The 26,532-nt window shown below is 43.9% G+C and overlaps 1 protein-coding gene across 1 annotated transcript; it reads left to right on the forward strand.

Annotated features, from left to right (window-relative positions):
• The first annotated feature begins 4,393 nt into the window (after positions 1-4,393).
• Positions 4,394-26,449, forward strand: SEC11C (SEC11 homolog C, signal peptidase complex subunit). The gene is made up of 6 exons (XM_069964808.1): positions 4,394-4,542; positions 13,590-13,699; positions 17,549-17,698; positions 18,139-18,258; positions 24,608-24,665; positions 26,259-26,449. Exons 1-6 carry the CDS (start codon positions 4,486-4,488, stop codon positions 26,310-26,312), a joined length of 549 nt encoding a protein of 182 aa, XP_069820909.1. The 5' UTR covers positions 4,394-4,485; the 3' UTR covers positions 26,313-26,449.
• Positions 26,450-26,532: the final 83 nt, after the last annotated feature.

Below are 26,532 nucleotides of genomic sequence, written 5' to 3' on the forward strand. Positions count from 1 at the left end.
CTGATGTAAACAAGTCCTTGGTAGGCTTTATCTGCAACAATGTAGCTTCTTTGTAATGATGGAAGGGTTACTCTGAGGTCAAGTTGCTGAATAACTCACTGAGATTATTCCTCCTGGCATTGCAAAGTAGCTACAATGTTGCAGATACAGCCTGCCAGGGACTTGTTTACATCAGCCATCTCAAAAAGAAGGGGGGGGGGAGAGGGAGACAGAGAGAAAAGCTCACACACAGATTTTTGTGTTTTCAGCAGAAAGCAGCAGCTCAGAACTTAGGAAAGGTGACTGAATAGTTAAGAACAAGTAGGGAAGGAATTGTTAGTCTCACCAACATATGAAAAGTTATGTTTGATTGGAATACCCCTTTAACTGGTGTCAAAAAGTTATACAGATCTGTAAATGACTTTTATTAAAAAAAATATCTCCAGTCTTCCAGTACCTATCAGCTGCTGTATGCCCTATAGGAAGTGGTATTTTCTTTCTATTTTTTCTTTGTGACACAGTGCTCTCTGCTGCCACCTTTGTCCATGTCAGGAACTGTCCAGAGCAGGAGAGGGTTTCTATGGGGATTTTCTGCTGCTCTGGACAGTTCCTGACATGGACAGAGGTGTCAGACTGGAAAGAATACACCACTTCCTGTAGAACATCCAGCAGCTGACAAGTACTGGAAGACCTGAGTTTGTTTTTATTAAAAGTTAGAATTTGCAAATCAGTTGATCTAAAAACATATTTTTTTCCCGGAGTACCCCTTTAATGATACCCATCGTAATATTACTGTCAAATTTACTATTCCCCCCCCCCTGCAGGCTGTATGTAGTATTACAGCTCAACTCACTTGTAACAACATAAAACTAAAACTTTTAATAAAAAAAAAAAGTCCATTCAATATTACTAACAAATAATAATAAAAACGTGAAAGGTCATTCCCTCCTCTTCTCTATTTTTATACGGACGCCATTCGGCCATCACTATCACTATGTGATCTGCAGACCAGCCCAATGTTCTTCTCTGTCGGGAATAGCGGATGTCAGACACACTTAAATACAATAAGGCTGATATTACGTTGACCTTTAAGGGTTTTTTATTTTTTTTCCCCCGTATAGCAGAAGAGCCGGGATAGATTTCACTGCGGTAATTATAGTTTAGCGCTAAAATCTTCTCAAACACTGGCGAAATTGGATGAAATGTAAACTTAATATCGGAAACATTATAACCTTTCTATGAATCAACAGAACATTACTCATTCTTCTCATATCAGACCCATTGGTTATTAATTTTTTTTTTTTTTTTTTTTAAAGCTTCGGGTGATTTATTTTCTTGTCCGGATATTATATCCCACAATACTTTATCTGTAAATCAATAATACTATAGATTTGTAAACGTTCCGCTATATAACAATAGCAGCAATTGTTCTTACCCATCATGTCTCATTGATACTTATAGTGTTCCGGAACATGTCTCTGCATAACGACTGAACTGCAGGCTGTTTAAAGGGATTATGCAGCGTTAGAAAAACATGGACGCTTTCTGCCAGAGACAGCACCGCTCTTGTCTCCAGTTTGGGTGCAGGTTTTGCAACTCAGTTCTATTGAAGTGAATGGAGCTTAAAGGGGTTGTCCAGCGAAAATCTTTTTCTTTTAAATCAACTGATATCAGAAATTATATAGATTTGTAATTTACTTCTATTAAAAAATTTGAAGTCTTCCCATACTTATCAGCTGCTGTATGTCCTGCAGGAAATGTTTTATTTTCAGTCTGACACGGCGCTCTCTGCTGACATCTTTGGCCGAGACAGGGACTGTCCAGAGCAGGAGAGGTTTTCTATGGGGATTTATAGAAAACTGAGAAAGAGTTCCTGTCTCGGCCAGAGATGTCAGCAGAGAGCGCTGTGTCAGACTGAAAAGAAACCATATTTTTCTATCACTGGATAACCCCTTTAATATGATGGGAGTTGTTGTTGTTTTGGGAACATCATTATCCACAATTTACACCTCTCCTTTATCAATAGTGAGTGATTTGCATAGATTCCTGAGTTATAATACCAAAACGCAACCTGAGGACAGGGGTGGCGCTGTTTATAGAAGAAATCAGTTGTGTTTTTTTTTCCATTCTGGATAACGCCTTTAAAAAGAAAATTGGTTTTAATCAACTGGTGTCATAAAGTTATACAGATTTGTAAATTACTTCTAATAAAAATCTCCAGTCTTCCAGTACTTATCAGCTACTGTATGCCCTGCAGGAAGTGGTGTATTCTTTCTAGTGTGACACAGTGCTCTCTGCTGCCACCTGTGTCCATGTCAGGAAATGTGCAGAGCAGGAGAGTTTTTCTATGGTGATTTGCTCCTACTCTGGACAGTTCCTGACATGGACAGAGGTGGCACTGTGTCAGCCTGGAAATAATACACCACTACCAGCAGGACATACAGCAGCTGATAAGTACTGGAAGACTGGAGATTTTTAATAGAAGTAATTTACAATTCTATATAACTTTCTGGTACCAGTTGACTTTCTCCAGAGCAACCCTTTAAAGGGGCACTCAGGTGAAAATAAATGTTTTACACCATCTGGTTTCAGAAAGTTATACAGTTTTGTAGAATACTTTCATTTAAAAATCTCATATATTCCAGTACTTATCAGCTGCTGGGTGTCCTGCAGGAAGTGGTGTATTCTTTCCAGTCTGACACGGTGCTCTCTGCTGCCACCGCTGTCCATGTCAGGAACTGTCCAGAGTGGTAGCAAACCCCCATAGAAAACCTCTCCTGCTCTGGACAGTTCCTGACATGGACAGAGGTGGCAGCAGAGAGCATGGTGTCAGACTGGAAATAATACACCACTTCCTGCAGGACACACAGCAGCTGATAAGTGCTAGAAGGCTTAATATTTTTAAATAGAAGTAATTTACAATTCTATAGCTTTATGGTACCAGTGGTTTTTTTTTCGGAGTACCCCTTTAATGTTGTAATAGAACAGGGCCTCATTCAAGATTTTAGGTTTAAAGGGGTTATCTAGTGCTACAAAAACATGGCCACTTTCTTCCAGAGACAGCTGTCTCCAGCTTGGGGGAGGTTTCGCTGCTCAGTTCCATTGAAGTGAACGGAGCTTAATTGCAAACCCTACCTGAACAGGAGACAAGAGTGGTGGCCATGTTTTTGTAGCACTGGATAACCCCTTTAAGGGATGACTTCTTATACCCTTTTTCCTTCCTCCTATTCCGCACAGTCCGCATTGGGATTATAATAATGACATGTGACTACCGTATGTGTAACAGGGACTCCCCTCCCACCCTGTGATAGGCCTCATAAGCATTTCCTATGGCAGAGATGGGTGTTCGGTGTGAGTACAGGGGTCCGCTCTCCAGGTATCAGACAATACAAGAGTCTTATAGTCAATGAGCCTGAGCGGCCTCCGCCCCTGACAGCAGTGATTGATGGGTGGCTGTGGATCTGCATACATAGCAGCCGGCCCCTCCCCTGTATTCATTGATGGCTCCTAACAGCCTAATGGTAATAAGACTGTGCATAGAGACTCAATGGCATCTAATGTTGTGCCCTGAAATACTGTATTGCTTAAAGGGATTTTCCATGGAAAAAATATATTTTTACAGAAATTTGATTAATGTGACTGCTTTCCAGCTGCTTCTTTACTATTGTCATTCTCCAGGGATGGGGAATCTTTGGCCCTCCAGCTGTTGCAAAACTACAATTCCCATCATGCCTGGACAGCCAAAGCGAAGCTTTGGCTGTCCAGGCATGATGGAAATTGTAGTTTTGCAACAGCTGGAGGGCTAAAGGTTCCCCATCCCTACCATACTCAGTGCTGAGACAGCAAGTGTTCAATCTCCACACAGCGCCACCACAGGAGGAATTAGGTAGTGCAGGTTCTCATTGACATCAATGCTTTGTGCATTAGGTGTGGGACAGGTTGGGTCCTCCAGAGCCAGAGACGCTCTTTAATGTGGCTCTGCTGAATAGACACTTGGGTTGGTTTCAGCATCTTGATATATAGTGTTACCCAACGTGTGGCTCGTCTCTATGATGGGAGTTGTAGTTTAGAAACACTGGAGATTAGGAAAGCTATCGTAGTTATAGTACAACTTCCCCGACATATATGAGAGGTGTAAATGCTGCCATTGCTTTATATATCGTGACTAGAACCAGGCGACTATCGGGATAATAGAGAGCATACACCTCTCCAGCAGCACCTGCCGCTCTCTCCCTCCTCCCCCTCACTGGGTTCTCATTATGTACTGAAACCCGCGAAGTGCATCATGGGTCGCGTAGTTCTTAACGGCTCACACAACCTTGGAATGGGACCGCGCCCAGACTACAACTCCCGTGATGCCTTGTGAGCGGCCTATGAGCGAGTACCACATGGAACAGGGGGAGCCGGGGAGGGGAGGCTGGCAGTGGCGGGGCGCCTCCTCTCCTCCTGCCAGCTTGTGCATAGTGGCAGCAGCTGCCACCTAACCCCCCGGCTCTCTGATCCCCAATGCAATCTCTAGAGATGGATCTATTCGGGGATCTACGGAGAATGAACAAGAGGCAGGTGAGTGCCGGCAGCCAGGACTGCCCGGGGGCCACACAGCCGGCTGCCAGCCAGGGGCCACACTAACTTTTATTATAGTCATTGATGACAAGTGGGATAGATAGCGCCTTACTATTAGATTATTATACAAAATTATATATAATATTATTACTATGTATTTCTACTTGAATATTTATATTACAAATTTATATATTTTTTTCAGCTTAAAAAACAAAACAAAAAAAAAAGCTGTTAGGTTGAAATATCTGATACGCCTGTATTGTCCCTTTAAATCCTAACTGCCATGACATGTGATGGTCATGTGACCAGGGATTCAAACGCAATACGTGGATGCGCCCATATGTTTATTGTAGAAAGTCGTAAGTAAATACCCTTAAATATATATATATATTTAAAAAAAAAAAAAAAAAAGGTATTTCCGGCCATTAATTTGTCCCCCCCTTTTTATAGGGTAAGGGGTAAGTGTATGATCGCTGCGGCCCACAAGAATGAAGGACAAATGTCCCGCAAAGCCAGCCAGCCATTCATTCTCTACAGGGCTTGTGAACATAGCCAAGTTTAGCGCTGCCCCCTAGAGATTGAAGAGTGCATATGCAGACTTGCTCCATTCTGTACCTTTGCCCTTCATTTTTGGGATTGGGATTGGGTGGTACAGCAGTCAGATCCCCCTTCCCCTCATTGATCCACTATATATGTCCTATACTGTGAACAGGGGTGTTAAACATGACAGACCCGCTATGGCCGTCCAGGCATTATGGGAATTGTAGCTTTGCAATAGATGGAGGGCTGATTCCCCATCCCTGCCATGGAGAATGAATGGGCACACAGGTGCGATGAGGGCTATATGTATTGAGGGGACAGTTGTGTCTCTGTTCGGTTTGGGTCCCAGTGGTCAGACCCCTATTTTGGTATTCCCTATCCTATGGACAAGCAGGGATAGCAATACCCCTTTAAAAAAAAATATATACTTTTATGGAATTAGGCATTAATATAGGAAGATCCTCCTACCCACCTCTTCAAAAGCAGCTATCAAGACTGTATCTTGGTCTGGAGGACCTGCTCGATCCTGCATTTCCCAGACAACCAATTGATTTTAATCAGACAGTGTGTAATCCCTTATTTCACCTGTGGAGGTGCTGCAGGGAAACTGAGCAGTTACTGCACTGGTGATCCTGCACTTTTCAGATGGATGATGGGAGTCCCTGCTGCGGAATTTGAAACATAGGGCTGTTGTGTTTGGTGTGAAGTGGAGATGAGCGAACCAGGTTCGGGTTTGAGTCCATATGAACCCGAACGTTCGACATCTGATTAGCAGTGGCTGCTGAACTTGGATAAAGCTCTAAGGTTGTCTGGAAAACATGGATACAGCCAATGACTATATCCATGTTTTCCACATAGCCTTAGGGCTTTATCCAAGTTCAGCAGCCACCGCTAATCAAATGCCGAAAGTTCGGGTTCGGATCCACTCGAGCATGCTCCAGGTTCACTCATCTCTAGTGTGAAGCTAACCACCATGTGCCATGCCCCAGCAGCGCCTCCAGAGGGGAAGTGAGGAATCTGTATAATACATAAAGGTCTCACCGTGGAAAGTTTGCTACAGTTGTATCCAATCTAAAAAGTCCTTTGTGAGTGGCACAGCCTGGACTGATACAGTGTGGCAGTGGTGAGGTTTGAGTAGATTTTGATTATGCAATAATTACGCTTTATGGAAAAACCCTTGTAGAAGATGATAATACTGGTGGTTTCCTATGGAGGCTGGACGGAAACAGGCGTCCTATGGAGGGTGGACTGGAGGAGGCGCCCTATGAAAGTAATATGGGACCAGGCATTGCAGGGAATACAGGAGGAGGTGCCCCGTGGAGGGTGGACGGGAGGAGGCGCCCTGTGGAGGGTGGACGGGACAGGTCATCCTGTAAGGGGTGCATGGGGCGAGGCGCCCCCCCGTGGAGGGTGGACGGGAGGAGGCGCTCCATGGAGGGTGGACGGGAGGAGGCGCCCCCCGTGGAGGGTGGACGGGAGGAGGCGCCCCCCGTGGAGGGTGGACGGGAGGAGGCGCCCCCGTGGAGGGTGGACGGGAGGAGGCGCCCCCCGTGGAGGGTGGACGGGAGGAGGCGCCCCCCGTGGAGGGTGGACGGGAGGAGGCGCCCCCCGTGGAGGGTGGACGGGACAGGTCATCCTGTAAGGGGTGCATGGGGCGAGGCGCTCCGTGGAGGGTGGACGGGAGGAGGCGCCCTCCGTGGAGGGTGGACGGGAGGAGGCGCCCCCCGTGGAGGGTGGACGGGAGGAGGCGCCCCCCGTGGAGGGTGGACGGGAGGAGGCGCCCCCCGTGGAGGGTGGACGGGAGGAGGCGCCCCCCGTGGAGGGTGGACGGGACAGGTCATCCTGTAAGGGGTGCATGGGGTGAGGCGTCCTATGGAGGGTGTGCATGTCTTGCTATGCACATGAACCCTGTGTGTATAAGAAATCTTCCTCGTTCTCCTTCCCCCTCCACTCTCACACCGAGGTCTGGGCACTGTAATTCTCCGCACTGTCAGAGCTGAAGCAGCACAGACGCTAATAAATTCCCCTCCTGTATATTTCCCAGTACGCTGCAATGAAGTGATACTATAAACGGCCACCTTTCCCATGGTTAGGCTGTTGGCATCTTGAGCCCCCCGATCTCCTGATATGAGGGTCTCGTCTATTAGCAGTTTACGGCACTTCCTATCGATAATTATAAATGAAGATTTATTTCCATATAACTTGATGACCCCCTTACATTCAGCCTCCACATCAAAGCGACGTCGCCCACGAGTTATAGTAGGATCAAAGTAGAACCGCTCCGCCACTTCCATATTTCCCTATGGGGTAAAAAAAAATTAGCAGACAGCCTTAAGACTCTTGGAGACTGTGCAGTGCTTGCAGTTTTTCCCAGGAATTAGCAGAAGTTTCCTGCCTCTCATAGTGTGAGCTGTATCCTTCAGTTTCCCTGTTTGGACACCTGTGCGTACGGGCACCTGCACTAGTATACACCTTGTCAGAGGTATAAAAAACTCGCCCTAAAGCCTGTGACTATCATTTGCAACCAGTTTCATACACACACACATGCAGTAGGAGTGTCTCCTTCTCTGTATCTCCTATAGAAAACCCAAGGAAGCAGCAGAAGCATGGAGGACATTATAGAGCAGTACTTACAGTGTAAGCTGTGAACCCAACACTGGAGTGAGATTGAATACTCACTGTAACATCTTGTAGTCTTTGCAGTCACTGTATGATTTTAGCTCTCCGCCATCCTCTCTTAGAAGACTCTTATGGGCATCAAGTAACTTGATCCCTCAGGAAACCAGTTGTTTTGACAGAATACATTCTAGGCTCTAAATTGAAAATTTGTGCAAGATAAGTAAAGCAGAGATAATCGCAGTCAACGTAGGTAATGTCGTAAATAAAGTTTTCCTGTCTACTTATCAGGCTCCTCTCCTCCTAATCTAGTCATCGACTCTGAAAAACTGCTAAAGTCTTGAGTCTCGCTTGAAGGGGTAGTCCATTATTTTTGCCTATCTTGCAGCAACAGTGCTCCTCCGGCTGGTTTCCTGCATTTCCCCGCTCCTGTGACGTCACGGCCCCACAGGAACTGACTGCTCAGCCAATCAGTGACGGCAGCAGTGTCCTGCCTCACTCTTTGATTGGCTGAGTGGCCAGATCCGGTGAAGCCATGATGTCACAGGAACAGAGTTATGCAGGAGACCAGCGGGGGAACCAGGAAAAGTAAGTATAAATTGGTTATTATGTTCCCACCCCCTACCCCTTTAGGCTATGTTCACACTACGTAAAATATTGGCCGTTGCTTTCACCGGCCGGACGTTTGCGACCAAAACTACGGCCGTAGAATTACGATTGTACTGGCTAGTCGTGAAACTACGGCCCTTGTTTAATTTTGATTCCTAGCATGATTATAAACGGGATGAAACAGGTCATTTACTTTAAATACTGCGCCCAGCCCGAGAAACCACTCAGAATTTTTTTTACATCAAAATCAAGTTTAATTCGGCAGATATAAGTTTTACGTTCGCAGCCGCATAGAAATCCACGGCCGTTGTTGCAGTATTACTGGCTGGAAATAATTGACATTTTGTTCATTTTTCACGGGGCCGTATAAACAACGGCCGTTATCTGATACGTAGTGTGCATTCAACAGCCATAGTTACATTGCATTGCAGTCATTATAGGAAACCTCAAAACAACGGTTGTAGTTTTGCGGCACGGGCAGAAGCACTGGAGGCGGGCTGACCCACCTTCAGTGGAAAAAAAACCCTCTATTTATTCTAATGGAGCCACATCATAGAGGCGTGGGGGTTTCCTCCCACTGGGGGGGGGGGTCGGTCTGTCTCCAGTGCTTAGGCCCAGGCCTGATGGTAAATTCACTTTAGGCCTTGAGTTCACTAAGAGATCAGTTACATGCTGTCCATAGTAGCCTGTGAAGAGAGAAGGTGGGAGAGACTACAGTAGCTTACAGTGAGTATAAGATCACACCTCAGTGCTGGATTCACAGCTTAGACTGCTTAGTACTGCTTTATAATGGCCTCCATGCTGCTGTGAGTGTGCTATACAGAGATAGAGTAACAGACTCTCCTCTCTTTATAGGAGACATCATAGCAGCCAGTCTACACTCCCCTCTCTGTATAGGAGACATCATAGCAGCCTGTATACACTCCGCTCTCTGTATAGGAGACATCATAGTAGCCAGTCTACACTCCGCTCTCTGTATAGGAGACATCATAGCAGCCAGTCTACACTCTGCTCTCTGTATAGGAGACATCATAGCAGCCAGTCTACACTCCGCTCTCTGTATAGGAGACATCATAGCAGCCAGTCTGCACTCCGCTCTCTGTATAGGAGACATCATAGCAGCCAGTCTGCACTCCGCTCTCTGTATAGGAGACATCATAGCAGCCAGTCTGCACTCCGCTCTCTGTATAGGAGACATCATAGCAGCCAGTCTGCACTCCGCTCTCTGTATAGGAGACATCATAGCAGCCAGTCTACACTCCGCTCTCTGTATAGGAGACATCATAGCAGCCAGTCTACACTCCGCTCTCTGTATAGGAGACATCATAGCAGCCAGTCTACACTCCGCTCTCTGTATAGGAGACATCATAGCAGTTAGTCTACACTTCGCTCTCTGTATAGGAGACATCATAGCAGCCAGTCTACACTGGTATTTAGTAATTAGGTCTGCAGAGGGGAAAACTGTTGAAAAATACCATCTACAAGTAATTTAATGTCCCATATACCCCCTACAGTACACGCAGGACTGATGTTTTCCTGTGACCATGTCATACTGCATGTTAAGCTGCACCAGACTGCTCGTATTTGGGGGGGGGGGGTGTACTTGGTGGACTGCCCCTTTAACACGTCTCTGAACATAACCGTTACGTTATGTAAGCAGTGTTGGCAGCGAGGGCACTAACCTCCGCCGTCAGCTGTGATTAAAGCTCCCGGTGCCTTGCCTGGCACTAAGCAATCTATCACAGCCTTCTTAGCTTCTTTCCTCCAGTCTCAGCAGGCCGGCATTCATGTTCTGATGTATTTAGCCGCATTACCATGCCAGGAACGTTGGAGTGTTTTGTATTGTTTTCGGTGCCTTTTCCACTCGTCTCCCCGCGGTGCCGCTTCTAAAGAGCCTTTTACACAAATAATTCCTGCCTAGTGGCTGCCGGGGGAAGGAAGGAGACCGTCATATGTAATAAATGCTCAGTACTGCCTGACTTAACATCACATCTATAGGGGGGCGGTGTTGAGCCACGATGGACACTGGTTCATGCAGATGTTTGTGTCCAGTATTATAGAAATAAAGTTTTAAAGGGGTCTCAAAGGATTTGAAAAAACACAGCTACTTTCTGGCATAAACAGCGCCACCCCTGTCATCAGGTTGTGTGTGGTATTACATTCAGTTCCTTTCACTTCTATGCCACTGAGCTGTAAGATCACAGTAGATGTACTGTTACAATGTATTAGTGCCTGTATAATGTAGATGTATCAGTGCAAATGATATCTAGATGTTCTACTATGGTGTATAATGTAGAATACTAATTGTAGAGCTTTTATATAGCACCAACATATTCTGCAGCACTGTACCATTCTGATACCATTATAATGTATCAGTGCATGTATACTGTAGACGTACCATTATAATGTATCAGTGCATGTATACTGTAGACATAACAGGGTCTCTGCGCTGTCCGCTATGGCCACTCCTCCCAACACCACCTGATACAATGACAGAATTATAATGATTCCCCTCTCTGGTGCAGAGCAGCGCTCCTCTGTGTGTTCGATAATCAATATGTGCGTCATCTGAGCGTTACACTGGCCTCAGGTGGAGGTGATCAATCACTGTCATTGTGAGGGGCCGAGGATTGGAGGGCGGCATTATACAAGCCACGTGCCTACCACCTCTTTATTGATGGTTTTGATCATTGTATACAGTAGCTGATCTATAACTGATACCTGACTGATCTAGTACATCATTGTATACAGTAGCTGATCTATAACTGATACCTGACTGATCTAGTACAGCATTGTATACAGTAGCTGATCTATAACTGATACCTGACTGATCTAGTACAGCATTGTATACAGTAGCTGATCTATAACTGATACCTGACTGATCTAGTACATCATTGTATACAGTAGCTGGTGTATGACTGATACCTGACTGATCTAATTCATCATTGTATATGTGGTGCTGGGCCAGTAGTTGAGAGAGCCTGTGACGCCAATTCTGTGGTGTATGGCTACACATTTTGTAGACAAAAATCTTGGTATGGACTTTAGTGCTGAACTTAGTGCTTGAGGTAGGTGCTTGATAGAAGTGAAGAAGTAGTTGTAGTGCTTGTAGAGAGTAGAGAAGAGGAGTTTGCCAGAGGAGCCCCAACCCAATGTAGTCTTGTACTCTGCCAGAACCTTGGGTAGATATCTTAGTTGTGAAGTGTTACTCATACTCAGGTTTAGACTGTGTCTGACCACCTTCTGCCCTCTGGTATCGCAGAACCTGTCCCAGTAGGGTAGTGTGAGCTCCAGCCATGGTTATCTCGGTGTAGTTAGGTGTCCAAGGTGTTCCAGTTACCTGCACTGTGCAGTAGGATGCGTAGACCTTTACTTAACGGTAGCTTTGTCCTACTGAGGTCAGTTCCTCTTGCTTTAGGAGAGTGCCCTGCACTTTTTGGATGTGTTCCTTGTGTGGGATAGGGTGGCTTGGTGGCTACTTTCCCTTGCTTATGCTTAGCACTGCATAGTATAAGTAGTAGTGGCTTTAGGAGGAGTGTTGGTCTCTAGCTGCATCTGTTATCTCTGGTAGCAAGACTCAACTGGCCTCAGTGTCCTTGACAGGGGTCCTGGCCTAAGCCAGGTCCTGGCTTAGCTTCTGTAGGAACGGTTTTGTTTGTGTCCTCTCTCAGGGTGCATGCACACTACGGAATTGCCGCTTATACCCGCGGAAATGCGCCCCGCCGCATGCAGGGATGAGCAACGGAATACGCTGCGGGTTATACGCGCCAATTCCGTATTGTGCACGCACCATCACTGATAATCTGGATAAGACTGAACTGCGCTTCCTCCGCCAATTACTCCTCCTACAGGGGCCTTTTTATGCCTGCCTGTGAGTGATGGGGCTGAGTGTGTGCAGGAGAAAGAATAAAGAGGACAGGATAGTAGAAAATAGCACCTCCTAGTGGCCAGCACATAAGACATGGTACTAAAGACATTAACCCTTTGCTTCCTTCAGCTGTGCATAGAAAGACATATGAATATAAGAAACACTGACACCTAGTGGGGAAACTATAAAATACCTCATCCACCACTTAACCTGAGAACTTTTTGGCAGGTGCTTAAAAAAGATAAAAACACCAGTGGTGGGTCACCACATATACAGTATTTGAGCTATAACTGATCCCTGACTGATTTAGTACATCTTTGTATATATTAGCTGATCTATAACTGATACCTGACTGATCTAGTCCAGCTTTTTATACAGTAGATAGATAGATAGATAGATTCTCTCTGTTGCCCACAACAACCAATGACAGCTCAGCTTTCAATTTACCAGAGCACTATAAGAAATGAAAGCTGAGCTACAATTCGTTGGTATGGGCAACAAGGAGAGTTGCAATACAAAACTATTAATCACTTCCTTAAAGGGCTTGTATTCTAACGAAGGGCGTTCCATGAAACAGACATATGGGTTATTATGTAATATGTAGCTGCACCAAGTGGTCTGGGATGAGAGCAGGGACCCCTAGACAGTGGTTACCCTCACAGAACCCCCCCCTAAGGCTTCATTCACCTTTATAGTTTTCCAGACAAGCCCTGTTTAAGAGTAAGGGGTTAAGTTTGCATGTTGCACATAGCTGGCGTCTCTGGACCAGACTGTCCCCGGTGTGTCTTGTAAGGCAGAGCCATAAATTGAGGTGGCACAGATGGGCTGTAATGAGGCCGGTTTCCTGGGTAACCCGGGAGCTGGCAACGTCTTTGCGACCTCAGAAGCTTCTCTAGCAATGGAGATCTCCCCGTATGTGGCAGCGGCCTTACACATTGTATACGCGGGTTCCTCATCAGTATTCAGCCGCAGCCTCGCCCGCTCTTCCTGCCAACATTCAATGATTAATTCCGGTGCCGATTATTGGAACGACTTTTCATCAACAATAGCGGCAGTGTCCGGGGGCATGGTGCCAGCCGCAGTAACAGTCCTGAACTAGGACTCCAGATTCCACCTTTCATTTTCCAAAGAGTATGTGAGGAATGAAAGGTGGAATCTGATTGGTTGCTAGGGGCAACTGAGCCAGTTTCACTTTATACCTTGTTTGATTAATCTCCCACACAGGGAGATCTATATGTATATGTTATCTATGTGTGTGTATATATATATCTATGTATCTACATATATATCTATATGTATCTATACGTTACTGTTCATTTTTTACATTTTGTGTACAAGCGCAGGGCAGTAGCAGTTTATGTAGCATTTTTTCTTATGTTTTTCTTCCTCTTTTATGTTTTTTTTTTTATTACAGCTTTACTATCAAGTCCTTAACTTTGCCATGATAGTGTCATCCGCCCTGATGATATGGAAGGGCCTCATTGTGGTCACAGGGAGCGAGAGCCCTATTGTCGTTGTATTGAGGTAGGTACGGGGCTGGGTGTTGTGGATGGTGTGTAAAAGTATGGGATATAATCAGATACATCGACTTCAGAAACTTCTATACTGGCTGGTATACATACATGGATGGGTTCAGCCAAATATACACATAGCCAGATGCATAGTGCTTTGTGTGTATGTGACCCACTGGAAATGTTGTGTGTTTTAAGTAAACCTGGATTGAGCTAGATGACATACTATACACTGGTCGGAGACTATGTGAATGTAAAACCACCATAGGGACAAGATATTAGTGTCATCACATAAAATGTACATGTCTATGTATATGTCTGGACAGTCGTCAAATTATACCATTATATAGTGCCAGTAAATAGTAACATCCCACAGTACTACAGCACAGAAATAAAGCTGTTATACAGTGAACACTAAATACCACCATACTATGTAAATAATACTGACTTATATCTATATCATAAAAATCAAAGTCTGTCTGTCTGTCCTAAATAGACTTCCAAACGCCTGAACCGTTTGACCCCAAATTTGGCACACAGATACATTGGGTGCCCGGGAGGGTTTTAGCGAAGGTCCCGTCCCCGCCAGATGTACAGGAGGGGAGGGGGAGGGGAAAGAGAGGCGCCCCATAGAGATGAATGGGAAAATCTCCTCACTGCAAACACAGGTGATATAATTAGCTGCAGCAGACACGGCAGTTGGAGCCTTAGCAACCAATAGGATTACTGCTTTCATTTTCACAGGGAGCAATGGTTGCTAGGGAAGCTGCCTCACAACATCCGCAGTAATATCTGGATAACACTGCCATACCAGACCTGACCAATACCGCCATACTGTGATTGGATAACACTGCCACACCAGACCTGATCAATACCGCCATACCGTGACTGGATAACACTGCCACACCAGACCTGACCAATACCGCCATACTGTGACTGGATAACACCGATATACCAGACCTGACCAATACCACCATACTGTGACGGGATAACACTGTCATAACACACCTGACCAATACCACCATACTATGACTGGAAAAAACTGCTATACCAGACCTGACCAATACCGCCATACTGTAACTGGATAACACTGTCATACCACACCTGACCAATACTGCCATACTGTGACTGGATAACACTGCCATACCAGACCTGACCAATACCGCCATACTGTGACTGGATAACACTGCCATACCACACCTGACCAATATGGCCATGCTGTGACTGGATAACACCACTATACCAGACCTGACCAATACCACCACACTGTGACTGGAGAACACCGCCACACCAGACCTGACCAATACCGACACACTGTGACTGAATAACACTGCCATACCAGACCTGACCAATACCGCCATACTGTGACTGGATAACACCTCTATACAAGACCTGACCAAAGATTTTCTGGCAAGTCTGAACGGTGCTACCCTACGCACCAGACCATGGGTGCCTAATGGTAAATACGACCCTGCAGGTATACAGGACACTACAGGTGCACAGGACCTCCACCAACTATATACTACAGGTATACAGGACCCCAAACTTTACACTACAGGTATACAGGACCCCAAAACTATACACTACAGGTATACAGGATCTCCACCAACTATATACTTCAGGTATACAGGACCTCCATCAACAATATACTACAGGTATACAGGACCCCAAACTATACACTACAGGTATACAGGACCCCAAACTGTACACTACAGGTATACAGGAACTCCACCAACTATATACTACAGGTATATAGGACCCCAAACTATACACTACAGGTATACAGGACCTCAAAACTATACACTACAGGTATACAGGACCTACACCAACTCTATACTACAGGTATACAGCACCTTCACCAACTCTTTACTACAGGTATACAGGACCCCTAAGCTATATACTACAGGTATACAGGAACTCCAACAACTATATACTACAGGTATACAGGACCCCAAACTATACACTACAGGTATACAGGACCCCAAACTGTACACTACAGGTATACAGGAACTCCACCAACTATATACTACAGGTATATAGGACCCCAAACTATACACTACAGGTATACAGGACCTCAAAACTATACACTACAGGTATACAGGACCTACACCAACTCTATACTACAGGTATACAGCACCTTCACCAACTCTTTACTACAGGTATACAGGACCCCTAAGCTATATACTACAGGTATACAGGAACTCCAACAACTATATACTACAGGTATACAGGACCCCAAACTATACACTACAGGTATACAGGACCCCAAAGCTATATACTACAGGTAAACATGAACTCCACCAACTATATACTACAGGTATATAAGACCCCAAACTATACACTACAGGTATACAGGACCTCCACCAACTCTATACTACAGTTATACAGGACCCTCAAACTATGCACTACAGGTATACAGGACCCACGAACTATATACTACAGGTATACAAGACCTCCACCAATTATACACTACAGGTATCCAGGACCCTTAAACTATAAACTACAGGTATACATGACCTCCACCAACTATACATTACAGGTATACAGCACCAACTAAATATTACAGGTATACAGGACTCCCGAACTATACAGTACAGGTATACAGGACCTTCACCAACTGTACACTGCAGGTATACAGGACCTCCCTCAACTATACACTACAGGTATACAGCCCCCCCCAACTACACACTACAGGTATACAGGACCCCCCAACTATACACTATAGGTATACAGCCCCCCCCAACTATGCACTACAGGTATACACTAATTCCACTGATTAACTTAGATGAAACAATACCTTTAGCTTGGCCTCCTGGGCACCTTAGAACAAATCTAATTAACACACTGACACTTTATACCCGGGCAGCACCGGGTACATTTTCTAGTTACATATATAATAGTGCTATAAAGTGCAGTCCTAATACCACCACCGAATGCATAAATAATATTGCTATTCAGTGCAAATATAATACCACCACAGGATGCATAAATTATATTGCTATACAGTTCAACTGCAAACCCAATACTGCCACAGAGTACATAAATAATACACTGCATAAATAATGCTGCTAAAGAGCACAAACCTAATACCACCAAAGAATGCATGAAGAATACAATGCATAAATAATACTGCTATACATTGCAAAGCCAATACCACCACAGAGCACATAGATAATATTGCTATACAGTGGAAACATAATACCACTACAGAGCACATAAATAATACTGCTATACAGTGGAAACATAATGCTACCACAGAGCACATAGATAATACTGCTATACAGTGGAAACATGATACCACTACAGAGCACATAAATAATACTGCTATACAGTGGAAACATGATACCACTACAGAGCACATAAATAATACTGCTATACAGTGGAAACATGATACCACTACAGAGCACATAAATAATACTGCTATACAGTGGAAACATGATACCACTACAGAGCACATAGATAATATTGCTATACAGTGGAAACATAATGCTACCACAGAGCACATAAATAATACTGCTATACAGTGGAAACATAACACCACCACGGAGTGCATAAATAATACTGCTATACAGTGGAAACATAACACCACCACGGAGTGCATAAATAATACTGCTATACAGTGGAAACATAACACCACCACGGAGTGCATAAATAATACTGCTATACAGTGGAAACATAACACCACCACGGAGTGCATAAATAATACTGCTATACAGTGGAAACATAACACCACCACGGAGTGCATAAATAATACTGCTATACAGTGGAAACATAACACCACCACGGAGTGCATAAAAAATACTGCTAAACTGTGCAGTATACACTGTAATGTTTGTTGGTCACCTCTCCCATCCCTCCACAGTGGCAGCATGGAGCCAGCCTTTCATCGAGGAGACCTGCTGTTCCTCACAAACTTCCAGGAAGACCCCATCCGGGCCGGAGAAATTGTTGTCTTCAAAGTGGAGGGCAGAGATATCCCCATTGTCCACAGAGTCATCAAAGTTCATGAAAAGTAAGGTGTTATATAAGAGAGAGTGTGATTATTAGACACTAGCCGAATAGTGAGTGCAGCTCTGTAGTGAAATACAGGATGTAACTCAGGATCAGTACAGGATAACTAATTTATGTACACAGTGACCCCACCAGCAGAATAGTGAGTGCAGCTCTGGAGTATAATACAGGATGTAACTCAGGATCAGTACAGGATAAGTAATGTATGTACACAGTGACCCCACCAGCAGAATAGTGAGTGCTGCTCTGGAGTATAATACAGGATGTAACTCAGGATCGGTACAGGATAAGTAATGTAATGTATGTACACAGTGACCCCACCATCAGAATAGTGAGTGCAGCTCTGGAGTACAAGTAACTGTGCATGTAGAATATATTTAAAAATTGTAAAATAGCGAACAGTTGGTTGCTACAAATGAATTCCTTATATTTCATTATTAGAGAGAATGGAGATATTAAGTTCCTGACTAAGGGCGACAACAATGAAGTTGATGACCGAGGCCTCTATAAGGAAGGACAGAACTGGCTTGAAAAGAAGGACGTTGTGGGCCGAGCCAGAGGGTGAGTGGTGACTATGAATCCTGATTCCTGGGGGGAAGGGGGGGATTCCTTACTTTGGGACATCTAAAACAGACATTTCTTTTAAATGGGTGACCCCTTTAAGAGGACCCGGCAGCAGCCCTGTTGTACACCTGCATAAATCCATCAGGTTGTTGATAGTCATCTCCTTATTTTCGCTCAGCTTGGTGCTGTCAGCATAATCAAGGTCTGCGCTGCTCTTTTTTTGAGGCTTCCATAAAGGTAATTGCGTTTTTATGTTATTCAGCCTTGCGTGCTGGCATTATGTAAGCGGTGAGATCCTTCAGAGCATGAATAGAATAAAACATCACTTCAGCTTTAGCGGCTCCTTCACCTCCACCGCCGCCTAGCTGAACAGCCGCCAACCTCGGCTCCTCATTCTAAAGGGAATTTTACTTTTATCGCTCCGTAGGTGGCCACTCATTTCCTTTACTAGACGGTATTATCCATTCTCCGGGCTCGGGATTCACTAGCGGGTTGTTTGCCGTCAATATTCTCAGGATACGTGAATTACAGCTCAATAGATTGTAACCACTCTGACATGTCTAGGTACAGAGAGCAGTAAACATTTAAAGGGACAGAACCTGTAATTTCCATATGACTCCCATCATATGAACGCACAGTTTTGCAGGTTGACAATGACCCGCTACTTTGCATCCGCTGTAGCCATGCCGCAACCAAAATGTTTTTCATACTTAAGATCTCAACACTTAATGTCAAAAACTCTGATGGTACATTCGTTTAAACAGATTGGTTACGGTGGCAAAGTCCTGTTTTTGAGCCGCCTCCTGGTTCCCATGCACAGCGCTGATCTATGCCGGAGCACTGGAGGCGGGCCGCCCCCTGGTGTAACAATCGCCTTCCCCCCTCTGTGACGCAGCTCCATTAGAATCAACGGAGCCGCATCACAGAGGGGAGGGGGTTTCATCACACTGGGGGCCGGCGGACCTGACTCTAGCACTCGGGAATAAGCCAGCGCCGTGCGCTAGAACATCACTGCAGTTCAATAAAAAGGACTGCACAACCGGCATACCCACGCCGGCCCCAATCAGTCAAGGTAGAAAACCCAAAAGTGATGTACCTGATGGTACTTTCTCTTTAAGTTTTGGTTTACACTGTGTTTTTGAAGTCCGTTTAACGTATATGTTTAATTGAGAATAACGGATGAAAAAACGGGTGCATTTGTGTACATTTATTTGGATCCATTTTTTCCATTGACTTCCATTACTACAAAAAAAAAAGTATCAAAACAGATCAGTGATAACATATAGAAGGTTTCTGTATCCTCACCCCCTGCCTCCCCTCCTCCGTCCTGGAACCACTAAAGTCTGTACAGATGAGAGGTAACAGTAGCAGGCTGTGATGGGTGATAAGAAGAGTCCTGCACCCCAAACATTGTACTGAGAGCCCTATCTAGCTACATTGCACCCATACATTTACATTGATTGATTTGTGTGTAAACGCGTGCCGTTCAGTGAGATCAGCGCTCGTTTACAGAGCCTTTATACTGCACAAAAAAATCAAGCGGCTGAGCTGAACGAGCAATCCATGTATAATCTGTGCAGCCATGGAAACTGACAGCACAGAAATACATATATTTGAGCTGTCAGTTTCCAGATTATCACAAGCAGCAGTGCATACTTGCTTTCTGCACTGCTTGTGATTAGGCATCCTCTTCTCCGGCTTTCCCGTCTTCCGGCTGTATCTTCAGACCCCGCCTTCTCCAGCTATCAGTCATTCTGTAGTAGGCGGCAGCCTGAAGTTACAGCAGCAGCCGGCGGACTGGTGAGCCAGAGAAGAGTATGCCAGATCACAAGCAGCGCAGATGGTAAGTATGCACTGCTGCTTGTGATCATCTGGAAAATGACAGCACAGATATATACATATCCGTGCCGTCAGTTTCCCTTTATCGTTTACACAGGAAGATGTGCGTCCGATAACGATAACATTTTAAAGCAGGCTCTAAAGACTCCATCAGCCGTGGATCAGGCGTCTTCCCCGTCCTCAGCTGATCGTTATCACTTTTACAATGGGTGAGCGTTTCTAGCAACACTTATGGCCAATAATCGGGCTGTGTAGAAGGCCCTTAAACCTGGTCGACTTTGTCGGGTTTAGCTCACTGTCAAAACTTTATGGTGGCGTCTCGATAAGCTAACCAGAGACACACTGATCTGTTAGTCTATATAGGCAATAGCGTGATGTGTCCGTTAGTCATGGTTCACCTTCTTTGCTCCAGTCCTATACATTGCACATGTCCAGTAGAGCACCATATACTGCGGTCCCTATTTTGTCAGATATAGATAGACGACTTATTTCAGGGATTCTAAATCATTTACGCATCAGAATGATGAATAACTAAGAACAGATCAGCAATGATTCATGTCCTGTACTTGTCCTGACTCCATATGCCGCTCATAGACGCCAAGTGAGAAATGTCAGCTTCTTCGCCATCTGTCAGCACTGCGCTGATGGTTATTACAGTACAACATGTGTTCTGTAGATAAGGTGTGTGTGTGTGTGTGTGGGGGGGGGGTGATGTGCAGCCGAGGGTGGACGGTCTTGTCTACTTACTGATATGATGATTGGGGAATTATTTTATTATGTCATGTAATAATTTGGGTAATATCAGTCGTTCACCACCATGGAGTGATCATGGATTGTATGGTCTCTGGAGTGGGACAATATTGCTCTATTGAATAGATTGCTAATATTATTGCGCAGATTTTATACTGGGGTTTGTGCTTTGGCTTGAACTGAGTGGAGTGAAGACGGTCGTGGTCCAGGACTAGAGATGAGCGCAACTCAAGCATGCTCTAGTCCAATCCAATTACCGGTGGCTGAATAAGTTGGATGCAGCCCTATAGAGTCCAGGAAAACATGGATACAGTCTATGACCTATGGCTGTATCCAACTTCAGCCACTGCTAGTCAAATGCCGAACTATCTCGATCATGCTCAAGTTGCACATCAATCTATCCAGCACCAAAAACTGCAAATGGCCTTGGGCCTTCTGGCCTTTGGATCTATGTATCACTGTGCTGAGAGCTTTTCCGCTAGGTTTAGGCAGCATTGCTGTACCAGTCTCCATGCGTGTAGGTATGGGTGGTGCATTGACTTCAACCAGGTGAGGTTAAGACAGGTCTACAATGCAACTCGAAAGTTGTTCACCTCCCAAGCTTGAGGCCAAGGGTAGAACGCCTATCTTCTCTTGGTTGTTGGATCTGGTTACAAGCCCGGTCCTTGTCAATTTTAGAGTCGAGAGAGTAGGCGAGGGCTTTGGGTAGATCACTGTAGCAATAATTTACTCCAGGAAGAAGTTTACCAAAAGGAAGTTGTTTGACATGAGTGACTATATAAGTAATGTAATAGTCTCAGAATAATAGACCACATGATAAAGGCGGACAGTCAGTATAAGAGGTCACCATGTCTCCACGTGTGAGGAGCGCCTTAGTAGGGGCAGTGCTGATCAGCTTATTATTGTGCACAGTCTAAGGTGGCAATGACCAATAACAGACAATTGGATGAAATTTACATCTGTCTTGTTGGATTTTCTAACTTGCAGTTGATTGTCATCAGAAGTTTTTTGTACAGTGGATCGATGGGATGTTCTCATAGGAATATTGATGGACACTTTAAATTATTTGTCTGTGGCAAACTAAAATCACCCCTCTTAGCAGTCTTTTTAGTACAGCTGCTGTCATCTTCCCATGTACAGCCTTCAATGACTCCTTTGGGGATACAGGAGCTTGAGTTGCCCATTAAGTACAGAATACAACTGGTGTCAGAAAGTTATATACATTTGTAAATTATTTCCATAAAAAAATACAGTACTTATCAGCTGCTGTATGTCCAGCAGGAAGTGGTGCACAGTGCTCTCTGCTGCCACCTCTGTCCATGTCAGGAACTGTCCAGAGCAGTAGCAAATCCCAATAGAAGACCTCTCCTGCTCTGGACAGTTCCTGACAGGGACACAGATGTCAGACTGGAATGAATACATCACTTCACGACATACAGCAGCTGATAAGTACAAGACTGTGTAGCCCTAACCTTAATAGTTCTAAGCTATCTAAGCATTGGCTACAAAGAAATTATAGATTTTATCAAATTTCTTGAGGGGAAAAAAGCCTAGATATTGTATACATTTTTTGTCATTGTTATAAACCTGGCCATATGATAAGCTGACTATAAGGAAGCTATAAGGAGGTCAGTTGTATACTGGATCTGGATGAGGCTGTGGAATTTTCAATGGCATTTGATATTGTGCCACTTGGGCCATAAAATGAGGATGCTGGGTCTAGGGGAAATATATGTAAATGGCTGAGTGATAGGAAACAGATGGTGGAACATACTAAGATTGGGTCACAGTTACCTTGTAGAGAGATCACAGAGTAGAATTTCAATATTTATATATATTTTATTTGCACTTAATCATACACAAAACTGGGAAAAGTAATCACCAGAGTAGGATAATGTAATATTAAAGAGGGATTTGGGGAAGCTGGAGGCTTGGGCAGATAAATGGCAAATGGCGTTTAATGTGGATAAATGTGAAGTTATGCCCTTGGGCATTAGAAATATATATAATTATGTGCTAAATAATAAAACACAGCTTCTGAAAAGGATCAGTGCCAGGCAGCAGCTGCCAAGGCTAATAAAATAATGGGATGCGTCGAAAGAGGCCGAGATGCTAAGGATTAGAACATAGTTTTGTCTCTTTTATAAATCACTGGTCAGACCACACATGGAAAACTGTGTACAGTTTTGGGCACCGGTATATAAGGAGGACACAGCTAAACTGGAGCGGGTGCAGAGGAGGAGCGACACAGGTCATTAGGGGAATGGGTATGTTACAGGGCCAAGACAGGTTATCAAGCTTAGGGCTATTTAGTTTAGAAAAAAGACGTCTTATAAGAGAGATCTGATCACAATATACAAATATACTCCTAGGCCTGTAACCATGACAAGGGGGCATCCTCTACCTCTAGAGGAACACAGACTGGATTCTTTATTGTAAGAGCAGTGAGACTATGGAACTCTGTTATATAATGTTGTGATATGTGACTCATTACACAGGTTTAACCCTTAGAGGACCCGGCCAATTTCAATTTTTGTGTTTTCGTTTTTTCCTCCTTGTGCTTAAAAGGCCATAGCACTTGCATTTTTTCACCTAGAAACCCACATGAGCCATCATTTGTTGCGCCACTAATTGTACTTTGCAATGACAGGCTGAATTTTTTCATTAAGTACACTGCAAAAGCAGGAAAAAATTCAATGTGTGATGAAATAAAAAAAATAAAAAAAAGCATTTCTTTTATTTGGAGGGTATTTTTTTACGCCGTTCGCCCTGGGGTAAAACTGACTTGTTGTACATGTTTCTCAAGTTGTTACGATTACAATTACGATATGTAACATGTATAACTTTCATTGTATCTGATGGCCGGTAAAAAATTCCAACCATTGTTAACAAATATATGGTCCTTAAAATCGCTCCATTCCCAGGCTTAGGGTACAAACACACACAGCAGATACGCAGCAGATTTGATACTGTGTTCAGTTATTTAGATCTAATCTGCTGCGTATCGCAGCAGTAAATACGCAGCGTATAAGCCGTGTGTGTTTGTACCCTTATAGCGCTTTTATCCTTTGGTCTATGGGGCTGTGTCAGGTGTCATTTCTTGCGCCATGATGTGTTCTTTCTATTGGTACCTTGATTGCGCATATGCGACTTTTTGATCGCTTTTTATTACAATTTTTCTGGATTTGATGTGACCAAAAATGCGCAATTTTGCACTTTGGGATTTTTTTGCGCTTGCGCCGTTTATCGTGCGAGATCAGGAATGTGATAAACTAATAGTTCAGGCGATTACGCACGCGACGATAACAAACATGTATATTTATTTTTATTTATAACATGGGAAAAAGGGGGTGATTCACACTTTTATTAGGGGAGGGGGCTTTTTATTATTAATGAAACTTTTTTTTTTTTTACACTTATACTAGAAGCCCCCCTGGGGTTAGGGTTATTCCCCCTGGGGTTAGGGTTATCCCCCCTGGGAGACTTCTAGTATATGCACACTGATCTCTTATTGCGATCTATGCTGTATAGTAATACAGCATAGATCAATGAGATCTTCCGGCTGCTGCCATTATGGCGCAAACCCCGGCCCGAGCCGGATGTGTGGATACCCCACTAGACACCAGGGAACGGCTGTATAAGGTAATCGGATGCAGCTGTCATCTTTGATAGCTGCATCCGATTACCTAATTAGTGGGCACGGCGATCGGAGCTACTAACTTACCCTTTTAATACTGACTTTTGACTTTTATTTCAGGTTTTTACCATATGTTGGAATGGTCACAATTGTAATGAATGATTATCCGAAGTTTAAGGTAAGTAATTCTTTACTGACTAATCAAACATTAACATTTCTCTATGGTATGTAAAAAGTTATTTTATTATTATTTTTTAAATGACAGAAATACTAATTGGGCGCCAGTATAATTTTTTATATATTTTTTTTTATTGCAAGTGTTCTAGCGTAAGTGCGGGACAGGCCCCCGATGCCATGCTGGGTAGTGCAAGTGCTCAGGTTCTGAGTTGCCTTCAGTCCTGGCTATTTAACCTCTGTTATTCCATGTGCACCCATGCACATAACATTGTGCCACTGCAGCCAGGGGCCTAGGACAGATCTTAAGGTCTGCTATGGTCCTAGTAGGCTGCCTGTCAATGCAACACTGTCATGCATTAAAAAAAGAGAGTTTGTAGATAGAAAGTTAAAGCCCTTTTTTTTGGGTGGTCGGCACTATTGATCCATGCACACTTACTGCTCTCTCTCATTGTCCCTGTCCACTGCTTACACTTGCATTGGAAAGACTGAAAGTCACTACTATGTATGTTTGTCTATTGGAGGCTGAATCGAGCCTGGGGCCAGTCAAGGTGGATGTATAACTTCTTTAAAATGGGGGAACCTTACAAAAATTGCACCAAAAAATATCTTGCAGAATAAAGTGGTCTAAGTGTTCCATATACCTCATAATAATGCTCATAAGAGGAAAGATAAAGAGTGCAAAAATCATCATATAAATTCTTCAGGTCTCCTCTCCCCTATAATTCTCCCTGCAGTGTCATCTATTCCATCCCAGCTCATCTCTACCTATACATTTCATTACTCTAACACAGTCATGTGATCACCAGTCAGAAGATCACATGGCTTTTTAACAGAGATGAGCGAACCTGGAGCATGCTCGAGTCGATCTGGACCCGACCTTTCGGCATTTGATTAGCAGTGGCTGCTGAAGTTGGGTAAAGCCCTAAGGCTATGTGGAAAACATGGATATAGTCATTGGCTGTATCCATGTTTTCCAGACAACCTTAGAGCTTTATCCAAGTTCAGCAGCCCCAGCTAATCAAATGCCGATCGTTCGGGTTCAGACCGACTCAAACCCGAACCCGGTTCGCTCATCTCTACTTTTTATGTATCACAGGAAGTGATCTGTCCTATGTCAGCTGACTTCCTGTGAACTAGAACATAACTACATACTATGGAAAACTGTCCCCTCTTAATTGTGAAGAAGGAACTTATTGAATTAGGGAATTCCTGATAATACTCTCATCCTGACTGATGTTTTCTGTAAGTAATGTAAGGCTACTGTCCCTGTGTCATCCCTGCAGCGGGTGGAGACTGCATTTGCCTGTGCTGTGCACGTGCTGCACATGGAGCAGTCTTGTAGCATCTCTTGTGCTTGTTCCTTGTCTCGTTTATACAGAGATTGTTTTTGTAGTTAAAAAAAATGAAGTTAAAAAAATAATAAAAAAAATAAATTTTTTATATATATATATATATATATATATATATATATATATATATATATTTATATTATATATTATAATATAATTTTTTATTATTTTTTTTCTTTTATTCATAATTGTATATTTATTTTCTTTATGTGACATTAATACCTTTACCTTTTTATCACTTCCAGTATGCGGTTTTGGCCATCATGGGAGCATTTGTACTTTTAAAGCGAGAATCTTAAGCCGAGAAGAAGACTGAGAAGGGGGGGGGGGAAAGAGCCAATAAATCTTAATATATTCCATGGTTTTTATTTCTATCACAGAGCAAAGCAAACCCGCCAGCAGTCTCTCACCGGTACAATAAAAATCTTCAGAGAAACCCACCAGCCCCGCTATGTATTTATTTTATCTGTAGGGTTCATTGAGCCGTATGTCAGATTTTATGATGTATTGCTTTTTTTC

Source organism: Dendropsophus ebraccatus, chromosome 3, assembly GCF_027789765.1.
Source record: "Dendropsophus ebraccatus isolate aDenEbr1 chromosome 3, aDenEbr1.pat, whole genome shotgun sequence".
Classification (NCBI taxonomy): Eukaryota; Metazoa; Chordata; class Amphibia; order Anura; family Hylidae; genus Dendropsophus; species Dendropsophus ebraccatus.